Source organism: Protopterus annectens, chromosome 7.part0, assembly GCF_019279795.1.
Source record: "Protopterus annectens isolate FY-2018-M chromosome 7.part0, PAN1.0, whole genome shotgun sequence".
In the NCBI taxonomy this organism is placed as follows: domain Eukaryota; kingdom Metazoa; phylum Chordata; order Ceratodontiformes; family Protopteridae; genus Protopterus; species Protopterus annectens.
Genome location: NC_056739.1, coordinates 511,763,813 through 511,787,267, shown reverse-complemented (window position 1 = coordinate 511,787,267; position 23,455 = coordinate 511,763,813). Strand labels below are relative to the sequence as shown.

The 23,455-nt window shown below is 41.3% G+C and overlaps 1 protein-coding gene across 1 annotated transcript in view; it reads left to right on the top strand.

Annotated features, from left to right (window-relative positions):
• ATP5PB (ATP synthase peripheral stalk-membrane subunit b) overlaps positions 1-23,455 on the top strand; it is a 54,424-nt gene that overhangs the window by 20,913 nt on the left and 10,056 nt on the right. The window contains exons 4-6 of the mRNA XM_044077112.1: positions 11,417-11,580; positions 12,407-12,532; positions 13,979-14,158. Coding sequence (XP_043933047.1) covers positions 11,417-11,580; positions 12,407-12,532; positions 13,979-14,158 — 470 coding nt within the window. The remainder of the gene's footprint in view (positions 1-11,416; positions 11,581-12,406; positions 12,533-13,978; positions 14,159-23,455) is intronic.

Genomic DNA, 23,455 nt, shown 5'->3' with positions numbered 1-23,455 from the left:
TTAGCCTGACGAGCCTGATCTGCAAGGCCATGGAACGTATCATCATGGAACTCCTAAACAAAGACATTGGTAACCTCCAAACTCTGGATCCCATCCAGTTCAAGTTTGTGAAAGGCAGATCATGCTTCCTGAACCTGATCGACTTTGAGGCAGTCACCAAAGCCGTAGAGGAGGGTAAGGTGGTTCACACAGCCTATCTTGACTTTGCCAAGGCTTTCGACACCATCCCCCACTAAACTTGGTATAAATCCCTATGTCACAAGATGGGTTGCCAACTGGCTCACTGACGGAACTCGTACTGTAAAAGTTGCCCACTCCAAATCTGACCTCAAACCAGTGACAAGTGGAGTACCACAGGGTTCAGTCCTGGGACCTCTCCTGTTTGGTGTCTACTTCTCTGAAGTACAGGCTAACACAGAAGGCCTCTGGCTAATGAAGTTTGCAGATGACTGCAAACTAGGAACCATAGTAGAGTCCACAAATTATGTGGAAATCTTACAGAAGGGCCTCGCTGAAACAGATGCATGTTGTCAGAGCCATGGCCTCAAGCTCCATGCCAAAAAGTGCATTGTCATCCCCTTTGGTAAAAACTTTGTACCCATGAACTACTACATAGACAGCAGTCTACTTAACATTGAATGTGTGATGGAGACCTTGGGACCCAGGTGGACAGTAGTCTGTCCTTTGATAATCAACATCACCACAGTAGTCAGGAAGTCCTTCTACATGGCACACCTCATCATAAAAGGGTTCTCATCCAGGAAAAGAGGTCATTGTTCCCCCTCTACTCAATACTCATTAGACCCATTATAGAGTACAACACCCCTTTTGGAATGTACTTCACAAGACATCTGCAGCAGCTGGAAAGGCCACAGAAGTACCTCACAGAGAGGATTACTGGCCTCAAACAGATGCCCTACACTGACGGTCTCAAAAAAAACTCCAGCTTTACTCCGTAGCATATCGCCTACTCCGAGGTGATCTCTGCCTAACGTATAAAGCTATGTCATACCCAGAGCTATTGGACATGCTACACCTAAAGAAATCCCAATCCCTCAGAGCTACGTGGTCTAGGGACCTAAACCTTATCACCACAATAAACAGGACATGCTGGAGGCATAGATTCCTGTCCCAGAGATTTCCCATACTCTGGAACAGGCTACCCATCTATGTCAGGCAAAGGTTTTCATTAGCACTCTTCAAGAAAAATCTTGAGTGGATGGGAAATAGAAGTGATCTCTGGGGTGTATTTCCTGTGTCTCTGCTAGACAGTGGCGCAGGAAAATAACTTTCTTGGGTGGCGTAAGCCAGGGAACCTTGTTGGCTAGGCCCTCGGGCCAATAGCCTAGTACCTACCTATGAACACACATTGCAGGGAAAGCCAGCACTCTAGAGGACAGACTCAGCAGGTCCATTCTGACTCCTCAGGAGTGGTCCCTCAACTGGTCAGTAGCAAACAAGATTTTCATCTGTTGGGGCCAACCTTGTTGCAACCATTTTGCCTCTCCCCTGAACTACAAGTGCTACAAGTATTTTGTTTTGATTCCCCCTCAAAGGGGAGGGGTCAGCAGGGGATGCTCTTGTCCACAATTGGGCCCCAGGTTTCCTTTTATGCTAATCTTTCTCTCCTACTGATCCCCAAATTTCTACAGAAAGCCAGCAGGTTGAAAGCTCAGTAATCCTCATTGCCCCTGTGACAAACCACCACTGGACCAGTAGTCAAGGAGCCTCAATCCTAACCACTGGCATCTGTGGGGGGACGTTCACTGACGGGATAACAGGTATACACACACTCCCACACTATTTCCATATGCATCTCTCTGCTCAAAGTGCAATTTCCCTTAAGAACACTGAGACCACAGTCAGTCCAGAGCTGGTTTTTCCCTCTTGCTCCATATCCCCAGGAAGACTCCCCACTGGCACAGCTGTGGAGTTCAGATCTCATCTGAATGACCAAGCCAAGACCTACAGCACCCTCTGTCCAAACAGTGCTTAGTGTCCTTGCCCAAGTAGCACATGCACTCTCGCTCGCGCACACACAGACACACACACACCTGGGAAAGGCTAGAAAAGTTTACTAGCTATGCTCCCTTCTACCCAGACTATACGTTAGTTGCCACTGTCGCCAGTCACTCCATATTAGCTACTTTAAGGCCCTTAAAGTGTGTCCAGTCTTGCTGTGTAACATTAATACAAATGGTAGTTTGACCACGAGCAAGGAAGTTAGGAGTGGCCCACACAGTGTCACCAAATGTGCAGGTACTCTCAAAACTTAAATATCTCTACACAGATCAGCCACGTACTAAATGTATTTTCACAGTGACATCAGAGTTCAAAATCACAGGAAATACTTAAAACAGCATTGAAGGACTATCTCAAAGAAAGAAAAATAATATCCAAACTGACTATTGTAAATATCTAAAATATAGCTGCTGGGATAGCTTGCAGAATGACATTATTTCTGGTCCTCTGACTTCTAGTTCCCAGGCAAACCCCTCACTGCTGGAAGGTAACAGCATTTTAGCATCTACCTTTAAAAATACCCAGACAAGGGCTTTTGCTGAGATCTTTGGTAGGTGCTGGAAATCGAAAACAAAATTGAATTTTTTTTTCATTCTTCCAAAGTAGCAATTAGTTCACCTTAGAGGTAATACAGAAAGATTCCTAGTACAGACCTGTGTCTGGCTGCATTGAAATATCTTTATGGCCTAACCTATGAAGTGAGATATTTTTCAAAAGTTTGCTGGGCCGAGATTAACCCTCCAGTTTCCTCTAATATATAGTGCATGTATATTTCTGTCCTCTTCCAGTAGAGCACACTTTGGATACATTTTAAGCACAAACACTTTACAAATAACTTTTCAACACAAACATCTGTACAAAGCAGTTTGATATACACATGACACACAGTTCTAATACATTTGTATCACCAGCATCTTGTATAAATTAGTTTGATATTCACAAATGACATATAATTATTTACAAATTTCCAGCTAGCTGTGCTTGACTATATACCTTCTTTTGTCACAGCCCCATTCTCACTTCATTAGGTATGGTTCCCCGTCTCGGCTCAAGTATCCACCTTGGATACTGTACCCCAAACAGGATTTCGTAACTCAGGTCAGTCATCCAGGCCCACCATGTCCACACCCTGAAATTGACTGCATGGTTTCTTCACTTCCAGTAATTGTAAGAAAGTCCAGTCCGCCGCACCCCCCCCCCCCATCGTAACATAATCCTGGCCTCCGAGGACTTTTACTAAAAAGATCTATAGCAGCAAATTGAAACTATTTTCTATTTGGGCTTCAAAAGGAGGATCAGCATCCACTTTTTCCTTCTTTTTTGCACCCACTTTTTCCTTTCTTCTTTTTCTTAGTAATTTTTTTTGAAGAAGGTGCCAGTTTCTCTACTATCAAACTTCAACTGGCTGTCGTATCCAGTTTTTATGCTGGAAAGAGATCCTTTCTTCTTTTTTGTCCTGCTTCCAGATTATGTAAAGCTTTCATGAAGGTTATTTTTTTCTTAGGCATCCAATAAAAGAGCCTTCTCCCTCTTTGGGGTCTTGTGTTGGTACTAACCCAGAAGCTTTTTGAACCAGCTGATTCTTTCTAGCAGCTATTACTTCTGCTAAGAGATTATTGGAGCTTCAAGCTTTGATAGCCAAATCTCCTTGCATCATTTTTCATAAAGATGGGAATAAGGGAAGGATTTGATGTTCTTCGTGTTTCACTGTTGCAGTCATTACATTTGGGTTATCTGCTTGCAGGTAGCCCTCAGTCGGCCTAATTAACAAAGTCTTGGGGTCCTGCGTCAGTTGCTGTCCCTTCTTCCATGTCGTCAGGGGTATAAAACATGCAGCCGATGCCATTACATCAGTCTTTCTTGCCGTGCGGTGCCCGAAGCAGAAGCAGTTCGTAAGTGCCAGTCGGCAGATTCCTGAAATTTTTGTTTTAGAGTTTCACAACCTAGGTTTTCAACTAAAGCTAACTACCCCGTTGGGGAAACTTTTTTTCTTGCTCCTTACCAATGTCAGTAAAAGTTGCATTACGTGTGGAAAGCAAATGCCTCAAAGATTTTCATTCGTACTATATTCCTTGCCTAGTCCCTGACCACGATGTACCTTGCTGTCGGTTTTGTGCTTTATTTAATCAGCTCACTATCTGTCGTCTGTATATATTCGCCTCTAAATATTTCGGTTCTCGATTCAGAAATGTCGGTAAGCCATCCGACTTCCGGGATTCTGAAAAAAACGCAAAGATAAAGACAGGCCGCTGAGGTCCAAAACTGCCGACGACGCTTCTAAGCCAGTCGCCAGTTCGCCGGTACTCAGTGAGGCACTTTTGCAGCCCCTGATACCCGCTATTTCTGATTCGCAGGCCTCTACTGAGACCCATTCGGATCCGGTATGCTGCGCGATGCTTCAGCTATGGAACCCATAGATGTCTCTACCTTGGATGGGTCCGGAGCCGCTGTGTAGGCACCGGCTTCTGAGGGTGTATTCAGGCCTATGGACTTGCATATTAAATTGACTCCTCCTCCTTTACTTAGGCCTAAATCTTGAGCCATGTCTAAAAAACAATGCTCAGGCCACATGCTCGGGCCTCTATGCCTAAAAAACAAATAAGAATGGCTGAAGATCTCATATCTATCGGGGGTAGCCAACCCCCCTTCTAAGAGGCCTAGGACAGAAGTTGATTATGAATCTTCTGATCAGGATTCTGTTTTTTCTGATTCTTCTGATCTGGATTTGCCCTTACCTACTTGTGAAGATTCTGATGCAGAGGACTCTCTTCCCTCTGCTTCCCCTCCTGAGGATTTTTCTTTTGGGGAAACCTTACACACTCTAAGGGAGAATTTCCACTGGGAAAGCCAGGATTTTTCTGATTCAAAAAAGAGGCTTAGCAATTTCCTTCTACCTCAGCATAGGCCTTTAGCTGTTCCTCCTGTACAGACATTGTTGATGCTTTTCTGGAATCTAGTTTGGCCCCTGATTCCCTGCCTCTTGCTCCCAGAAAACCTGAGAGATACTACAGGGTCCTGATTCCCACCAGTTCATTTTCAAAAATCCAATTGCAGAGCCAGAGACTATTTCACAGGGGCCCAAGGGCATTAAGGCTTCTGCTGCTAAAAATCCTATCCCTTCTGATAGAGACTCCAGGGAGCTGGATAGATGGAGTAAGAAGGTTTACACTTCTGCAGCCTTGGCCATTAGGGCTTTAAACTGCCAGTTTCATATGTTAAAGTATTGGTAACATGTTATTGGACTGCTTAAACAGAAAATAATGTTTGATTCCTGACTGTGTGGAAAATAAAGAATTACAGGATTTAATGCATTCTGCCGAACAAGTTGGAAAACTTACTTTGCAATGTGGTTTTGATTCATTAGAGGCCTCTTGCAGGGCTGCTGTTACTGGATCTGTGCTCAGAAGGCATGCTTGGCTTAAGGAGCAGTCTTTGCCTGATCATGTTAAAGCTAAATTGTTGGATACTCCTTTAAATCAGGACCACCTAGGCTGAGGAAGTTCTAAAAAAGATGGAAGATAACAGTCTGCATAGATTTAACTTTAAAGATTTTTTTACAATTTCAGCCTCCTAGATTTAGTAGGCACTGGCCCTCTAAGAAGTGGTCCTTTACAGCCCCTTCCAGGTCTTCTCAAGCCAAACCCAGACACAGCAAAAACCGCAGGTTTCAGTCCCAGGGGACTCTCAGAACTAAGCAGTGGGGGGCCTCCACTTCCAAATCTAGGAATAATAAGACCCCCCCCAATGGTAAACTGTCTCAATGACTTCCTTTTAAAATTTCCAAGCACTTGTCAACTGACTGCCCCTTTGGGGGGGAATGATTGCTCTTCATGCAAAGAATTGGGAGCTCCTTATCCAGGACAAATGGGTTTGAAATATAGTTTCCCAGATACAGATTTCACTTCCACATGTTGCCAACACCAAGTGGGTGGCCGGACCTATCCCCAAATCAGTGGGCAGAGGCCCAAAACAAGTACCTTCTCTCTTAAGCATGGAGGCTATTCAACTGGTACCAGAAGAGGAAAAGGGGCAATGTTTCTACTTAAGACTTTTCCTGGTACCCAGAAAAGACAATTCGTGGCATCCAATCCTGGACCTGTCTACTTACCTTTTTTGGAGATTCCAAAATTCAAGATGCTGACTCTTCACCAATTACTTCCTATGCTAGGCAAAGATGCCTGGTTGGCAACACTAGATTTAAAAGAAGCATACCTACACATCCCAGTGAGGGTATCTTGCAGACGATACCTATGTTTAAAGCAGGCTACACACACTATCAGTTCTCTGCACTGCCCTTTGGCTTATCTACTGCGCCCAGGGTATTCACAAAGTGCCTAACTCCAGTTATTGCATTTTGCAGGCAAAGAAATATTCAAATATACCCATACCTGGATGATTGTCCTGGCTTTCTGCCTGAATTAGACATACTTTTGAATCATCTGGCCTTTGTAAAAAGGGTTCTAACTTGTCTGGGGTACACCATAAATGAAAAGAAATTACACCTGGTACCCTGTCAACAAATTTATATTCCTGGGAGCAAGCTTGAATACAACTTCCCAGATGGCTTACCTCACACCAGAAAAGCAAATTCATTTGACGACCTACTTCAAACAAGTGGCCACGAAAACCCTGCTATCTGCAAGACAAATACTGCAAGCCATGGCCTCCTGCATTCTTCTAATTCCATATGCAAGACTGCATATGAGGAAACTACAGTGGTATCTAAAAAGCCTATGGTGCCAAACATTCTCAAGACCTAGAACCAATGCTTCCTATCATGTCTTGCCTACACCTAGAGTTCCTTTGGTGGGCAGAGGCCTGCCACCAAAACAAGGGACTACCTTTCACACCACCCCCTGCTGCCCAAACCCTAACAGATGCATCAGACTATGCATGAGGGGCTCACCTGGTGGGGAAGTGCATTCAGGGCAAATGGAACCCAAGTCAAATGCACCTGCATATCAATCAAAAAGAAATGTTAGCTGTACAGAATGCTCTGACAGCCTTCAAGGACCACATTCTTCCAGGACAACTAATGGTAAAGACAGACAACACCACTGTTATGTGGTACATAAACAAGCAGAGGGGTACACATTCTCGCCTCCTCTGCAGACTAGCCATGGCTTTGTGGAACACAGCCTTGAGCTACCAAGTGCACCAACAAGCTCAATTCCTGCCAGGAAAATTTAAATACACTGGCAGACGGACTAAGCAGAAACCTCATGGACCCACACAAGTGGAAACTGGGACCAAGGATTTTCAACATGTTGACAAGCAAATGGGGAGCCCAGATATAGACTTGTTTGCATCTCCCCAGAACCACCAATTGGACAAATTTTGCACAAGGACTCCCCACAAGCAAGCCTGGAAAGTGGATGCTCTGTCCTTCAGCTAGAAAAAAACATCAGTCTATGCCTTCCCCCCTCTGCCTCTGCTCTCCAAAGTACTACTAAAAATCAAACCAGACAAACCAAGGATGATTTTGATTGCTCCAGCCTGGCCGCGCCAACACTGGTACCCCCTCCTGCGCAGTGTGTCACAGTTATCTCCATGGCACCTGCCTCAGACTCCTTCCCTGCTGTCTCCGCAGGAGAACCAGATTCTGAACCCTCAGCTTCTAACACTGAAACTTCCAGCCTGGCTAATTACTTAATTTCTCCTTTATCATCCCTCAGCAAACCTGTGATGGATATCATTTAAGAGGCAAGGAGGCCTAGTACTCTGAAAAATGGAAAATATTCTGTGCCTGGAACCAGTCTCAAGGGATGAGCACAGCAGCGCCCAATTTACCTCAGATTTTACAATACTTAACTGAGATGCTTCACAAGGGCCTGTCTTTTTCCTCCATTAAAATCCACGCCTCAGCCATTTCAGCTCATTATAACACAGAGCCTCCCCTCTTCTCTCCTCCACTGCTCAAGCAGTTCCTCAGAGGGGCCAAAAATTTTGAGACCACCCAGGAGAGCTCCAACCCCAGCCTGGGACCTTTAACTTTGTCTTGGAGAAACTCACTCTACCTCCTTTCAAGCCAGCTGCTACTGCAGACTTGAAATTTCTTTCTTGGAAAACAGATTTCCTTTTAGTAATCACTTCAGCTAGAAGGATATCTGAATTACAGGCCCTTATGGCAGTGGAGCCTTTCATCATCTTTCATGCGGACCGAGTGTCCCTCCGAACCAATCCATCCTTCATGCCCAAGGTGGTATCTAGTGTGGCTCTCTTAATCAGTCCATTCATTTGCCAACCTTCTTTCCCAATCCACAGAATAAAGGGGAACAGATACTGCATTCCTTAAATGTGCACAGATTCTACTTGGACAGGACTAATTCTCAAAGGAAATCTGAACAACTGCTGGTGACATTTGCTGCAGATCAGAGAGGAAGGCTATTTCAAAGCAAACCATTTCTAAATGGATAAGCCCTTGCATTAATTCTGCTATATGCACCAGGGAAAACTTATCCCCAGTGGATCAGACCTCACTCCACCAGGGCCGCATCTACATCCACAGCATTTCTCCGAGGCATCCCTACCAGGGACATCCTAGAAGCTGCTACCTGGAGTTCTGTACATAGTTTCACCAAGCATTGTCATTTACCAATTTTTTTTATAAATCCCAGAGCTGGCTTTGCCACTGCAGTCTTGCAGGGCCTTATAGCTGGCCCTAATGCTATCTAAATTCCTCCTCCCAACCATAGCTTTGGGAATCTACCCAAATGTAATGACTGCAACAGTGAAACACGAAGAACATAGTACAGTTGTGTACACTTAGAAAAGATGTAGATGTTCGAGTGTGTTCACTGTTGCAGTCCTGGTTACCCTCCCTCCAGCCCCCTAACTTCTTTTGGCTATACCTCTACTTTCCTTACTACGCTTAAAAGCCTTTTTGGTGTATTTGCTTTTTCGTTGGAGGTATATCTTTGTACTTTTTATTTAATTAATTGCTTCCCATTAGGGGGGCATCTGACATCTGGGGCAAGAAAAATTGATGTAATGGTGTTGGCTGCATGTTTTATACACCTGACGACCTGACATCCTGGAAGAAGGGACAGCAACTGACGCAGGACCCAAGACTTTGTTAATCAGGCCGACTGAGGACTACCTGCAAGTAGATAACACAAATGTAATAACTGCAACAGTGAATACAGTCTAACATCTACATTTATGATAAGTGTACACAACTGTACTTTCTTAAGGATACCCTTAGGTAGCCACGGAATCGAACGTTAACTAATCAATTCATTTGTCAGTTTTCTTCCCCAAATTTTCAAACAGAGGAATATGTTTTGCATCTCCTAGATGTTCACATTCAACTACATTTCTACTGCCACAGAACAAAAAGGTATAGGAAATCTGATTAGCTGTTTTTCTTTCTCAAACTGTTCACGTCTGGCAATTTCAAAAATTACTTTAGCTAAATGTATTACAAATTGTATTTCCTTCATTTTATTCTCAAAAAAAAAAATATTGAATTTCCTCTACTTCCCAAAGCCCATTCCACCAAGTCTATGGCTACCTCATCTGCTTTTTCTTCTAGAGCCTCAGTTGATGAAATTTGTGCTGCAGCCACTTGGTCTTAAGACTTGCCTCTTTGTCACATGTTATAAATTGGACAGGTTTCTAGGAGCAGGGCATGCTTTGGCTTGACTGTGCTCTGGCACATCCTTCCTTAAGGGCTGCACAGGAGTTATGTAGCTGGAGACTCTGACCCATCTGTGAGAGAGAATAAAAAGGACACAATCAGATTTAAAAGTTATGTACTTACTATATATAACTACGTATCTGTGTTGAAAATTTTAATTCTTCACATCCCTCAGACTGGTGTCTTTGAGAAGTACTTGGAAGAAAATTGGAACCCATGGGTTCTAGGTTTGAGCTCCAAACCTCTCTTCTCTGTCCTGTTGTACAATCTCTTGAGTTACAGGGCATTAAAATCTATCCGAGGAGTTGGGGAAGGTATGGTGCATTATGGGAAGAGGAAGGAGCTCGAGACTTGGATCTTTAAGTCTTGGAAAAGCATTGAGTCTGATCCGAGACCCATCAGTGAAGAATGAACATGGACAACACAGATGCCTAGTGTTGGTAAGTACATAATTCTTTCTACTAATTAAATCCTCATTGCAATCTGCTGTGCTATGGAAGCAATGTCCACAGAAGAAGCACTGTGATGGGAGATTGTTTTGCATGACCATGAATCTTGTTAACCAGTACTTTTGGTTTTAGAACTGATTCTTGACTGCACTTAGCCTAACAGTTAATAACATTGCATAGCCTTCCGTCATGGAAGTTAATATCCTTCGTTGTGCCTTTTCTGCCAAAAAATTAACTTTTTCTGATCTGCATCCTGTTGTAGAGGTATGTATTTTGACTCTGCCCACTGGTTTCTCAACCTACCACCAGTTTCCCTCATTTGAGCCCTATGACCCATGTTTTCCTACCAAAGATGAGTCTTGCCCACCCATTCATTCCTAGAAGTTGGGAGCAAGGAATTGGAATAGTCTGGCCGGAATGAAGGCATTCCTCTAAAATTATCCGGCCTAACCCTTCCATGCAATAGTTTTGACTTGGGCTATATTCTACTGCCTGGGAGGGCTTTTGCAGACTTCCATGCAGCATTGAGACACCTAGCAAATCTTATGCTGCTAGGTACACTCCTACATTGACAGTGTTGAGCCACCTTCCTTACACTAGGATGTTTAACTTCCCTACACTGGCATTAATGTTGAGCCACCCTCTTCCACAAGAATGTTCTAGCATTCTGTGCTGCTGCTGCTTGGATGCAGATCATCTGGTTGTTGGGGCTTTTTCCCTTTGCATCCGTAGAGTGTGCCACTGTAGGTAGATAGATTGTGTTCCCAATGCATTATGTTTATATTGGTGTAACCCCATCTGAAATTTGTGCTATAAATGCTTCTGTTTGTAGGAATTTTTAACATAGAATGGTAACAGTGTACTTGTCCACTGCAGTGATTTTAGTTTTTCAGTGACTTATCATATGTAAGGTGAGTTAGTGTTAAATATTCAAAATAGTTACCCTTGTATACAACTAATACGCATGTGTTTTTATGTGCATATTTGTACACGTTTTTTTTTAATAAGACAGCAATATATGTAGATGTACATTGTATTTGCATACGATACCTACACTAAATAATACACTGTATATATGTTTAGGTACCCCTTCCACACGCACAGACCCTGTTGATCAGCCCTACAGATTGCTAAGCTATTAATCAGATGTGGTACAAGCAACGTCAGTAAATGTCTGAATTCTCTGACTAAACATGCATACCCACCCACTTTATTTTGGAGTTCTGTTTTTTTTCACTGTTCGTATTGGTTACGTTTTCACTAACCTAGTTTTGTTAAATGTGTACTGTTTTTAACTTTTCTCTAGGGCCCTACATGTTTGGCACTGGTCTTCTGCTGTACCTCTTGTCAAAGGAAATTTATGTAATCAATCATGAAACTGTTGTAGCTGCATCCGTGCTCACTGTCCTGATTTATGGTGTTAAGAAGTATGGGGCCCAAGTAGCTGCGTTTGCTGACAAATTAAATCAAGTAAGGAAGAAAGTATATTTGGCACACTGTCGTTACTTTTTCTAATTGTTGAGGTGTGAGATCATTCTGAAAACAAACCTTCCAACTAGTTTTTGTGATGTTAACCACTTGGTGGGTGTTCTAGTTTTGATAAAAGGATAGAATGGTTCTTTCTAATTTACACCAGAATGAGAAAGCTGGGATCTTTTTTAGTCTACATAAAGTACACTGACGCACAGTGATGTTAAGAGGTGTTCAACACAAGTGGTACTATTACAGTAAAGCCAACTTCACTTAGTTTTCCTTGATCACATGCAAAAATGCAGTGAATTGTGTGCTACTGTTTTTTTTTATAAAAATGGTACATATTTTATGAACCTTGGGATGTATGTATTAGTTGCTGAGATGTTAATGATAGATAATCTATAAAAAAAAATGTCAGCATTTTTGCTACATGCTATGCCTAATCCAGATGCAAGTTCCTGGATGGTGGTTCGTGTGCATCTCATCTGCTTGTGCTTACGAAATGTAATGCATGAAGAGTTCATTTATGTATAATTTCACAGACATATTGGATCCTTCAGATGTGAATATGCTGTAAATTATCATTCTAGTGCTTTATATCTTGAACATATTGTCATAGTTTCTTTTAGTACAAAAATGAGCTTTTTATCTTATTTGTGTATTGTAATTGTGATGGCTTCTATTTCTGTTCATATGTTATGTACTTGTTTGTAAACTGAAATTATTCTAAACAATGTGCAAATGTTTTATGAATTCTGCAGTATTTTGTTTGTTGCTGTTTTTGGCTTGTTCATTTTTGTAACTCATATTTTTCTCCTTGCAGGAAAAAGTTGCTAAAGCACAGGAAGTCAAAGATGGCGCAGTTAATGCGCTACAGCAGGCTGTGGAAAATGAGACTAAGGAACAGTGGCGTGCTGAGGGTTGTCATTACTTGTTTGATGCTAAACGGGTATGTTTTTTTAAGACGGTACAATATGTTTTTGGAATATATCAGGTGGCATTTTTTTTGGGGGGGGGTGTCAAAGTGATTGTATATGGGCACTCATTTTCAGATTAATGTTTTTAAATGTTAGCACAAATATTTAAACAGTGTATGATGCACAGATATGATCTGATAAGTGAGTGTTGGCACACACTTGACTGTCTCTAGTATAGTTTTTCTGTTAAGATAGACCAAAGTCAGAGTAGTGTGTAAGTTTTTGTAATTATGAATGTATGCCTTTACGTCTTCCTACCAACTTTTTTTCCTTGCATGTGACTGTGCAGTTTTTCCACATGACTTGAGGGCTGTGTATTTTAGATTACATGTGCATGTGTGTAATAAGGACACACATGCTGTACTCTGCATCCTGCTTCCACTAACAGTACTAATTCTGTTGAGCTGCCCCATCCCTCCTTCAACACTGCCAAATTTTCTTCCACTGCTGCTGCAGCCCTAGTTGGGGCTCTTTAGTTTGCCGCTTGAGTATGACGAAACTCTGGACAGTAGGGAGAAGCTTATAGTTGCTAAAGTATGTCATTGTCGGAGTTGTTGGTTGTAAAGTGTTTACTTTCCCTGAACCAAAGGTTCAGGGGGTTTATTTTCAGTCCAGACTAGGTAGAAAATTCCTAAGCCCCACTGTAGAAACTGTTTGCCTAAACAGCACACCCTTTTGGGGAATATGGGGGATAGAGACCTGGGTGTATCAAGAAAAGCCCACAAGAATGACAGTGCCAGGCTCCAGTGTTCAAGTCTGACACCTAAATACTGAGAGAAGGCAGAATAACCACTGCTTTACCATGTTACCCTCCCAAAACACAAGATCTGTTTCTGTGGTGAGAACTGTTTTGTGGTATCTCTGTAAATGGAAAATTCCTTACTTTTTTCCTTCTGTTTTTGTTAGGGTAATATGGGTTGCCTCATGTTTGTGGTTGCCATCCTCAGTTTGGATTGGTGAAATAACTCTTGTATCATCTTTTAGATGATGCCATTGTGTTAGAATCCTTAACTGTCTTTTGCTGTTGCGTGCACCATCCAGGAAGTTCCATCACTTTTTTTTTTTTTTTTTTTCCTGGCAAGCTGTCTTACTGTCTGGGAATTTTTCTACTCCATGATGTCTGTGTTACATGCGGACGTGATGGCTGGGTAATGAACCTAGACGTTTCCATTGAATAAGTGATCTCTGACTATGTAGGGACAAAATGTTAAGGGCACCCTCCCCTCCATGTGCTTATTATGGCTTTTGAAGCTAGACTGTGCCTGAGAGTTTCATAATGGGTTTGTGTCCTTTTTTGAATGTCTTACAAGATGAGGCCTACTACATTTTATAGTTTTGTTTTTGTCTATTCAAAGTTTTTGTCACTTGTAAACTTCTTGATTAATCTGCCATTCATTTTTTTAACTCCATCCCCTCAGAATAATGTAGCTATGATCTTGGAAAGCAACTACCGAGAGAGGCTGCTTATGGTTTACAATGAAGTAAAGAAACGTTTAGACTACCAGATAGCTTTACAGCACTTGCAGCGTCGCAAAGAACAGGAACACATGATCAACTGGGTGGTGAAGAATGTTGTACAAAGCATCACACCCCAACAGGTAAGATAATTAGAGCTTTTGTACCTTGCCTGTTCGGTAACAAGATGTAACATGAGCACTAAAGTATTTTGACTAGTTCTGATCTATCTGGAATACAAGCAGAATTTTCTTGGTGAGCTTAAATTGCTATGTCGCTTGTAATACTGGAGGAGGACTCCTCCCTGTAAGGCCACAATCGGGGCCCAAGAGGGAAGAATATGGACTTGTATGGTACAGTTGATGTAAAGTTACTCAAGTTCAGTGTAAGGAGCTGAACTATAGCTGTTGTAAATCTTGTTGATCTAATGGAACGTTACATTTGTTTAGTCCAGCATAAGCAGTGTGGGAGGGGTTGATGTGAATGGGTACTCTGAAACAGTCGCACAGTTCAAGCTAATTGAACCAGTGTCAAAGACGAGCGATAATATGCTTGAGTTATAGTACTGAATTATTGTTGAGCGAGAATCCAAACTTTGCAAGATTGTGTGTGTGTGTCTGTATAATATGTAGTCATACCTCTCAAGCTGTTCGAGCAAGAAATCTGCCATAAATAAAAGTGGGATAAAGGCGCAAAAATAGGGACAGTTTTAAGTATTGCTTCTACAAATTTTATGAAGTTGACATAACAGGTTTTGCAGTAGCATAGATTATCTGGAGGGTATGAAGTCTGAAACTGAATTGCTGTTATTATTTTCTAACTTCAATCTTTAACTCGTTCACTCCGGAGCAGCTCAGAAAAAGCTGCTTGCTTAATTCCACCAAAGGAACAACAGTGCAACCTGAGCTTATTTTCAGAAAATCCATTTCTAATACCATACAGAAAACAAATGTTCATAACTTTTTTTTAACTATAAGAGCTAGACTAAAAATGTAAACCTGAAAGTTGTTCAGCAGACACTGACCTTTCCAACAGTGTAAATGTTGGTAGTGCATATCAAAGTCATTATTAAATATTTGGCAAGGAATGTTGATATTGTGCATATTTTGTACCTTTTTGGAAAAGCAAAGAAGAATGCCTTGGTCAGTGTACCAGTGTACCAGTAGACCCACAGAATTTGTATTTAATTTGTTAGTATGAATGTCCGCTTTAAAATGAAACCTTAACCATTACTGTGTCATGCTCCTTTATGGAGATATTCACATAAATATGATTAATATAATATTTCTCATAATTGATAAAGCATAAAATCTCTTCACCTGTAACAGACAAGAGCCTACATTATCGGTGTATAAGTTGTGCGTCTGAATGTCAGCTTCAAAATGATGCATCATTTTGATCACCATGCTCTATTGCAAAGATATGGACATAATAATGCGAAGTATTGGAAATGTATAATTTTCATAATCGTACAAGACTAAACAAACTGTGATCTGTACATGTGTACAGTGCACAGACAGTCACAGTTCTTTTGCCATGTTGTAAGAAGTAACACAGTCTTCAAAATTAGGTATTGCTTAGCACATTCAGATGCTCCCTTGCAAAGTTATTTACCAAAATATGAAAAGAAAATCATAATTTCCATAACCTAAGTCCGAAACAAACTGATATCTGCACATGTGTATAACATACAGGCACAATTATGTTACTTGTTGGAACCAGCAATACCGTCTTCGAAATGAGGTATTACTTGGCACATTCAGATGCTCCCTTGCAAAGTTATTTACCAAATTATGAAAAAACTCATAATTTCCATAAACTGAAAAAAAAACTTTGATATCTGCACATGTGTACAACATACAGGCACAATTATTTTACCATGTTGGAGCTATCAATACTGTCTTCAAAATGAGGCATTAATTGGCACACTTGACATGCTCCCTTGCAAAGTTATTTACCAAAATATGAAAAAAAAATCATAATTTCCATAACCTGAGTCCTAACAAAACTGATATATGTGCATGTGTACAGCATTCAGAAGCAGTTTTACAATATAGACACATATGATTGTAAATATACACATTCTTGGTGTAGCCAACATAGTGCTGAATGGGTACATGTAAAGAGAAAAAGCAATGTAAGGACCGTCACTCCACTAATGAACCCAGGACAGGCATGGGACTTCAGTGGCAGGCAAGGCCATCTGATCTGTCCGATAGCTGTGCTGGTTACCCACTCAGACAGCTGATGCCACTGCAGTCTCATGACCTCCTTCAGTGTCAGCAGTCTGCCTTACCTATGCCTTTTCTCTTTACATGTGTCCGTTCAGCAGTGGACCCAAGGGATCAAGTTCTGTATTAGTAAACCCTTCCTGTCATCTAAGCTGTACACATGCCTGATAAAAGTAGAATAAAAAAAGTATTGCAGGATGGTTACTGACATTAGATTGTACATGCTAGCACTCTTCTGAAACAGTTCTTTCTCAGCATCTTTACCAGCTCCTTACCACAGTTATTTGCCAAACTCAGAAAAATATATTTTACGCAACACATTTCATAATAGAGTTTTACCTACTATACTGGCCCTACTTGGTCATGGGTGTTTTCAATTCTTCTCACAAGTTGCATGTTAGCAATCCTGCTTGGCTCCTCCTCATGCCATTGTGGAGGTCTGTCAAGAACAACGCAGTGCCCTCCTCAGTTAGGTGAACGCCATCCCTTCTGAGCAGTTGAATATCTTCAGCAGTGATGCTTTCATGGCAGATTGTAGATCCACCGACCCTGTGCATCAAGCCATGCATGAACCCATTCTGTAAACGTCTAGCCTTGTGAGCTGCCCATTAACTGTTTGCAGTTTTCCATATCTGTCGAGGAATTATATCAGACCACAGAAAATGACTACGTGGCCACAAAGACTGCAGCTGTTCAAATATTGCTGTGATTTGAAACCATAGCCTTCTGAGTGGTTGATGACGACATTCCCTCCAATGTGCAGCACAAGAATGTCGGGCTCAGGCTAGATGGAACACTTCTCTTCCAACAACGGCAGTACTCCGCTCCAACGCATACCTTTTCTTGCAATCTGGTATACCTTCACAGTGGATGTGGGGAAGCTCAAGTTGTACCGGTTTTCAGTTTCGGAGGCATGGCTGGCAGCCCATTGAATGTAGGAATAGCCACATACTCACACTGTCACTTGTCATTCTCCTGGTCGTGAAGCCATGTCCGTGTCAGAAGGTGGACGAACCTGCACAGGAAAGGAAAAAATGCAAACAGATTACTACTGATGTTTGAAAGATCTAATGTATATCATATGCATTACCGGGTTAGCCCATCCAAATCTTCCATCCTAGCCCCAGGGGCAGTATTCTTTGCATTAGGTACGCAAGTGGTGGTGACGCTGCTGGGGTACATACCTACTACACACGCACACAATTCGGTCAAAATAGTATAACATTGAAACACAGGTGCCCAGTAGGAAGGTAGCTGGAATAAAGAAGCTGAACCACGACAAAGTAAAATCTTTTTTTAATACAAAATGATGAGCGCTTTCGCAATGGTAACCATTGCTTCATCAGACAGTTCATTCAAACAGCAACAGCACTTAAATACTTTCATTACTAAAACAACCAATCCTACCACTCGGTTAATTCAGCATTCAGCAATTTATTACTATGGTTACGTTTTGCCCTTAGTTAATCTCTGAAGTCATAAAAACTCTGTTTAAAAACCACATGCACAAAATGTAAAGACAAACGTGGATAAATATAAATAAAATACATAAAAAGTTAATGAATACATATACTCATGTTCCCCATTTAGTAACTACGTATGTGCATAGATAGAAAAAATATAAGCAGTATACACTCAACAACTTAATACATATATTCTGCCTAATAAATGCACGTTGTCCACCTAGTAAATACATATGCTTTAATACATACATCTTAACATATGCTTGTCTTTAGTGATATCTATGCTAAAAGCAGCTCAAGAAATACTGTCCTATTGATCCAAAGCCCTGCATGTGTTTATGTCATCTTCTCTTGTTAAAATAGTATTATTTTTTGTTTTATTTTAACCTTCTAGATTTCAGCACTGGCTTCAGTGGAACGCTATCATTCAAACCCAAACCTCTGTGTGCTCCCAAGCGCAAAATCCATTTTACTTCCATATTTTCAGTAATATTGACCGTCCCCCATCCTGTTGCTGACATTCGGAATGTGTAAAACCTGAAACCGAAATATATGGTCATTCCCCTTATCCAATGTATGCTTGGCCAAAGCACTATACAGTTGCCCTTTTCTAGTGCAGTAAAGATGATCCCTTATCCATTCCCTAAGGTGACGGTTAGTTTTGCCAACCTAGAAATGGAAACATGTTGTGCAGTGACCTACATACACTGCATTCTTAGTATTGCACTCAGCAGAATTCCTTAGCTCCCATAGACGCCCTGTTTCAGAGTGCTTAAAAAACCTTGATTCATCTATATAAATGCACTGTGTACTTTTTCCACATCGATGGGTACCATTCACTGTTATCCATCAGAGCAGGTGTCCTTGGATAACAAAGCTGCTGTTTCAAATTTTTCTTATTTCTAAATGCAAAATGTGGTTGTCCACCCACTATGTTGGTAGTATCCTCATCTAACAACAACATATGCCAATTGTCGTATGATGGTTTCAAACCTTTTGACATTTCTTGTATATGGTAAAACCATCGGAATGTATGGTAATATGCACTATTCCTAATACCTACCCTGTCACTACCTATCATAGTAGGGCTTAGCTTTACCTTTCCTTTCTTTGTTTACATTATGGTACACTTTATCAATTTCATGTTCACTATACCCCCTATTAATGAAACCTGTTCTCAGCTTAGTTAACTCATTTCTCTACACTTCCTCTTGACAACATAGGCAAGATGTTCTCATTGCCTGACCTCTGATTATTTTAGGAAAAATCTTAGGGTTATGCATACTGTTTCTATGTAGGAAAGATGGTCTGTAGCATTGTTTCCTATGCAATTTTGTAGACCATTGGTCATTTTCTCTGTATATGGTAACGTCTAGGAAGTCTAAACTCATCTCAGAACAGTTCATCGTAAACTTTAAAAAGTCACTATTAGTATTTAGGTATGCATACAGGGATTTAAGTTCACCATCACCTTTCCAAAAAATAAAAAATCTACGAAACGCCTATAAAAGGCTATTTGGGGATTACCTAACGGACGTACATATTCCCAGTTAACGATAACCAGGTTTGCATATGTGTTGGCACAACTTGTGCCCATGACAACCCCTGACAACTGCTTATAGCATATGCCATTGAACATAAATATGTTGTGCTTAAATACCAATTCTAGTAACATACAGAGAAAGTCTATGTTAGTATTAGAGAACTTTCCCTGACTTGTCAACAGTGATTTCACCATGCTTATCCCCCAGTCATTGGGTATACTTGTAAATAAAGACACTACATCTAGTGTGGCCAGCATCCCATTATCTGCTGTTCCCATTTGCTTCACTGCCCCATAAAGGTCCACTAAAAACTGTTCTGTCTCTTTTCAAGACGTATGCATATTCATTGAGTGCTGTCTTCAATTTGTATCCAGGTATATAGAGATGGGTTCTGTTAGCCATCTTGCCCCTGCTACTATAGGTCTAAATTTCGGGTTATATGGGTCTTTATGTATCTTGGGGAGGCCATGGATTTGAGGTATGAGTGGATTTTCAACAGTGAAATAATTAAAAAGATATTTGCGTAATAGTTCCATACACATGCATTCATATAAGGTACTAGCAATCTGTTCACTCATTTCAAACACAATTGTTGTTGGTACTTCAGCATATACATTTGGATTTGGGAGGGTGGCCTAATGGTTAAGGTGTTTGTCTTACAAACAAAAGGTACAGGGTTTGAGTCTCACAAGGGATAATTGGCTGGGCTTAAAATGGCTCGCAAGGGCAGTTAGCCTAGTACTAACCTATGAACCTATGAACATTTCTTGCATAGCTGTATTATAATAGTCCGCATTCAGTATCACCACTGGTCCCCCTTTGTCAGCGGGTCTTATAACTATGCTATCATAAGTCTGCAAGTCCCACAATACTTTGTGCTCACTCTTTGTCAAATTATACTTTCCTTTTTCTAAAAAATCTATTGTTTTCTGTGCTATAAATTACATTTTCACAAGCTTTTAAGAAGGTTTCTAGATTATGCGGCAATATTGGTACATAGACTTTTTTTCTTAAACTGAACATCCCTTGCCTCATTGCCATTTCCAAATTGTTGTTTCAGTGTTACATTTCTAGTAAACATATGTAGGCATAACAGAAATTCACTAATGTCCATTTTAGTCTAAGGTATAAAATTTAAACCTCTGTTTAATAAAGAAATCTCAGCTGCAGACAGTTCCTATTTGGAAATATTCCATATAGACTCTCTTGCCCATACCCCCACATTTTCTTTAGTGTGTGAGTTTGTAACTGACCTGGTGCCTCTTTCCATTTCTGGCCCCTATAAATGTCCTGTTCCACAGATTTTCTTCTCCCTGCTCGAAACGGTAGGGGTAGAACAGGAAAAACCTGTTGTCCTCCTTCCATATTAATCTTCCTTCTTACCATGGCTGTAGTTGTGAAGGCAGTTTTTGCCTTATCATTGGTTGCCGCAGACAGTGGCACTTCATCGGTGTAGAATAAATGGAATGTGCTTCATTTGGTGAAAGGACACTCCCTCCTGGCTGTTGATTCATTGTTTTCTCTTCCTCCCCGAGATATATCTATATATGGACATGGACATATACATAGATTTTGTATTTATATATACCACAAGTGGATTTAAAAAAAAAAAAAAAAAAAAACGAAAAGATCTGTTTTAAGTGTAACAAGCCCATTTTACATTTCTTGTAATGGGCTTGGTACAGCTCTTCTCTGACACACTGGATACATCGAGTGCTTTAGCTCTTCATACATGAATGCAAATAGTGCAAAAAAATGGAAATGATCTGTTTGTAACTTTAGCAAGCCCTTTGCCAGAAATGTTAAATGAGCTTGCTACAGTTACATTCCAAAACTGTAAGCACTTCAGCATTTATGACATGACCATATTACATTTCAGCTGTGTAGATTTTTGCATAATATGTGTGGTGGTCTCTTCCTGGTAAAATAGTTTTTCTGGCAAACCAACCAGTACTGAAAGGACTAAATGATTTGAGTGTCAGGCTGCACACCCTTCATAAAAATGTATGCTAATGCATAACCAGTTATTTTAAGATGACCATAAATTTATAAAAAAAGCTAAAACCGAAACTATGTGTTTTGCAGCTGTAGCAAGCCCGACGTTTTTTGTGTTTCAGTGTTGTAGTCCTTATATTTGGGTAATCTGCTGGCAGGTTGCCCTCAGTCGGCCTGAATAACAGTCTTTGGTCCTGCGTCGGTTGCTGTCTCTTCTTCCATGACATCAGGTAGTCAAGGGTGTAAAACATGCAGCCGACACCATTTTAATCAGTCTTTCTTGCTGCGCGGTACTCGTAAGTAGTCCGCAAGTGCCGGTCGGCTGACTCCTGAAATTTTCATTTTCGAGTTTCAGAACCGAAGTCTTCAACCTAAAGCTAAATACCCCATTGGGGGAAACTTTTTCTTGCTCCTTACCGATGTCAGTAAAAGTTAATTGTATTACTTGTGGGAAGCAAATACCTCATAAGGATTTTCATTTGTGCTGTATTCCTTGCTAGGCCCTGACCAATAACGTGCCTTGCTGTCGGTTTTGTGCTAAATTTAACCAACACACTTAAGCGTCAGTATATTTTTGCTTCTAAATATTTTGGCTCAAGATTTAACTATCCAGAAATGTTGTTGGTTAGCAGTCAGACTACCGGAATTCACAAAAAACGCAAAGAAAGACGGAGACAGACCGTTGAGGTCCAAAACAGACTTAAGCTTCTCGCCAGTCGCCGGTTCACCGGTACTCAGTGAGGCGCTTTCGCAGCCCCTGATGCCTGCTACTTTTGATTCGCAGGCCTCTACCGAGACCCATTTGGAGTCCGGTATGCTGCGAGACACTTCAAGTTTTGAACCCACGGATGGCTCTCCCTTAGATGGGTCCGGAGCCGCTGAGCAGGCACCGGCTTCTGAGGGTGTTTAAAGATTTGTATATTAAGCCAACGCCGTCATCGAAAACTAGGCCAAAACCAACTTCTATGTCTAAAAAACCGACGCATAGGCCACGTGTTCAGGCCCCTATGCCTAAAAAGCAAATGATCAAAATAAATCCAATTACCTTGATCAGGGGTTCCTAACCCCCTCCTGCTAAGAGGCCTAGGCAAGGCACTGATTATGAATCTTCAGATCAGGTTTCCATTTCTTCTGATTTCCTCTTCTGATCAGGAATTTTCTATTCCCCCTTATGAGGACTGTGATGCTTAAGAATCCATCCCTTCTGCTGCTGCTCCTGCGGACTTTTCTTTTGGAGAAACTTTGCATACCTTAAGGGAACATTTTCATTGGGAGAGTCAGGATTTTTCAGAATCCAAAAAGAGGCTTTGGGATTTCCTCCTTCTCCCTCAGCATAGGACTTTGGCTATACCTCCTGTTTAACATTGTTGATGATGTTTTCTCAGAATTCAGCATGGCTCCTGATTCTCTGCCTCTGGCTCCTAGTAAGCCAGATAGATATTACAGGGTTCCTGACTCCCACAAGTTTCTTTTTAAAAACCCTACTGCTGATCCTGAAACAATTTCTCAGGGTCCCAAGGGTGTTAAGGCTTCTACTGCTAAAAATCCTTCTGACGGAGCCTCCAGGGCGCTGGATAGATTGGGTAAGAAGGTTTACACGTCTGCAACCCTGGCTATCTGGCTTTAAACTGTCAATTTCATATGCTTAAATATCAGCAGCATGTCATGGGCTTACTGACACAGAAAATGATGTTGATTTCTGACTGTGTGGAAAATAGAGTCACAGGATTTATTGCATTCAGCTGAACAAGTTGGAAGGCATACTCTGCAATGTGGTTTTGATTCCTTGGAGGACTCTTGCAGGACTGCCGTAACTGGATCTGTGATTAAGAAGGCATGCTTGCCTCAAGGAGCAAAATCTGCCTGATCATGTTAAAGCAAAATTGTTGGATGCTCCTTTACAACAGGACAGTCTATTTGGTAATAAGGCAGAAGAAGTTTTGAAAAAGATGGAAGACAAAGTTAAATCTATGCAAACTGTAAAGGATTTCTTACAAGTGCAGCCACCCAGGTTCTGTAGGCACTGGCCTACTAAGAATTGGTCCTTTCCAGTACCCAACAGAGCCACTCAGGTCAAACAGACACTCCAAAGGCTTCAGGTTTCGGTCACAGGGAACTTTCAGAACAAATCAATGGGGTGCCTCCACCTCCAAATCTGGAAGTAGCAAGCCCCCCCCACGGTAAAAAGTCTCAATGACTTTCCTCTG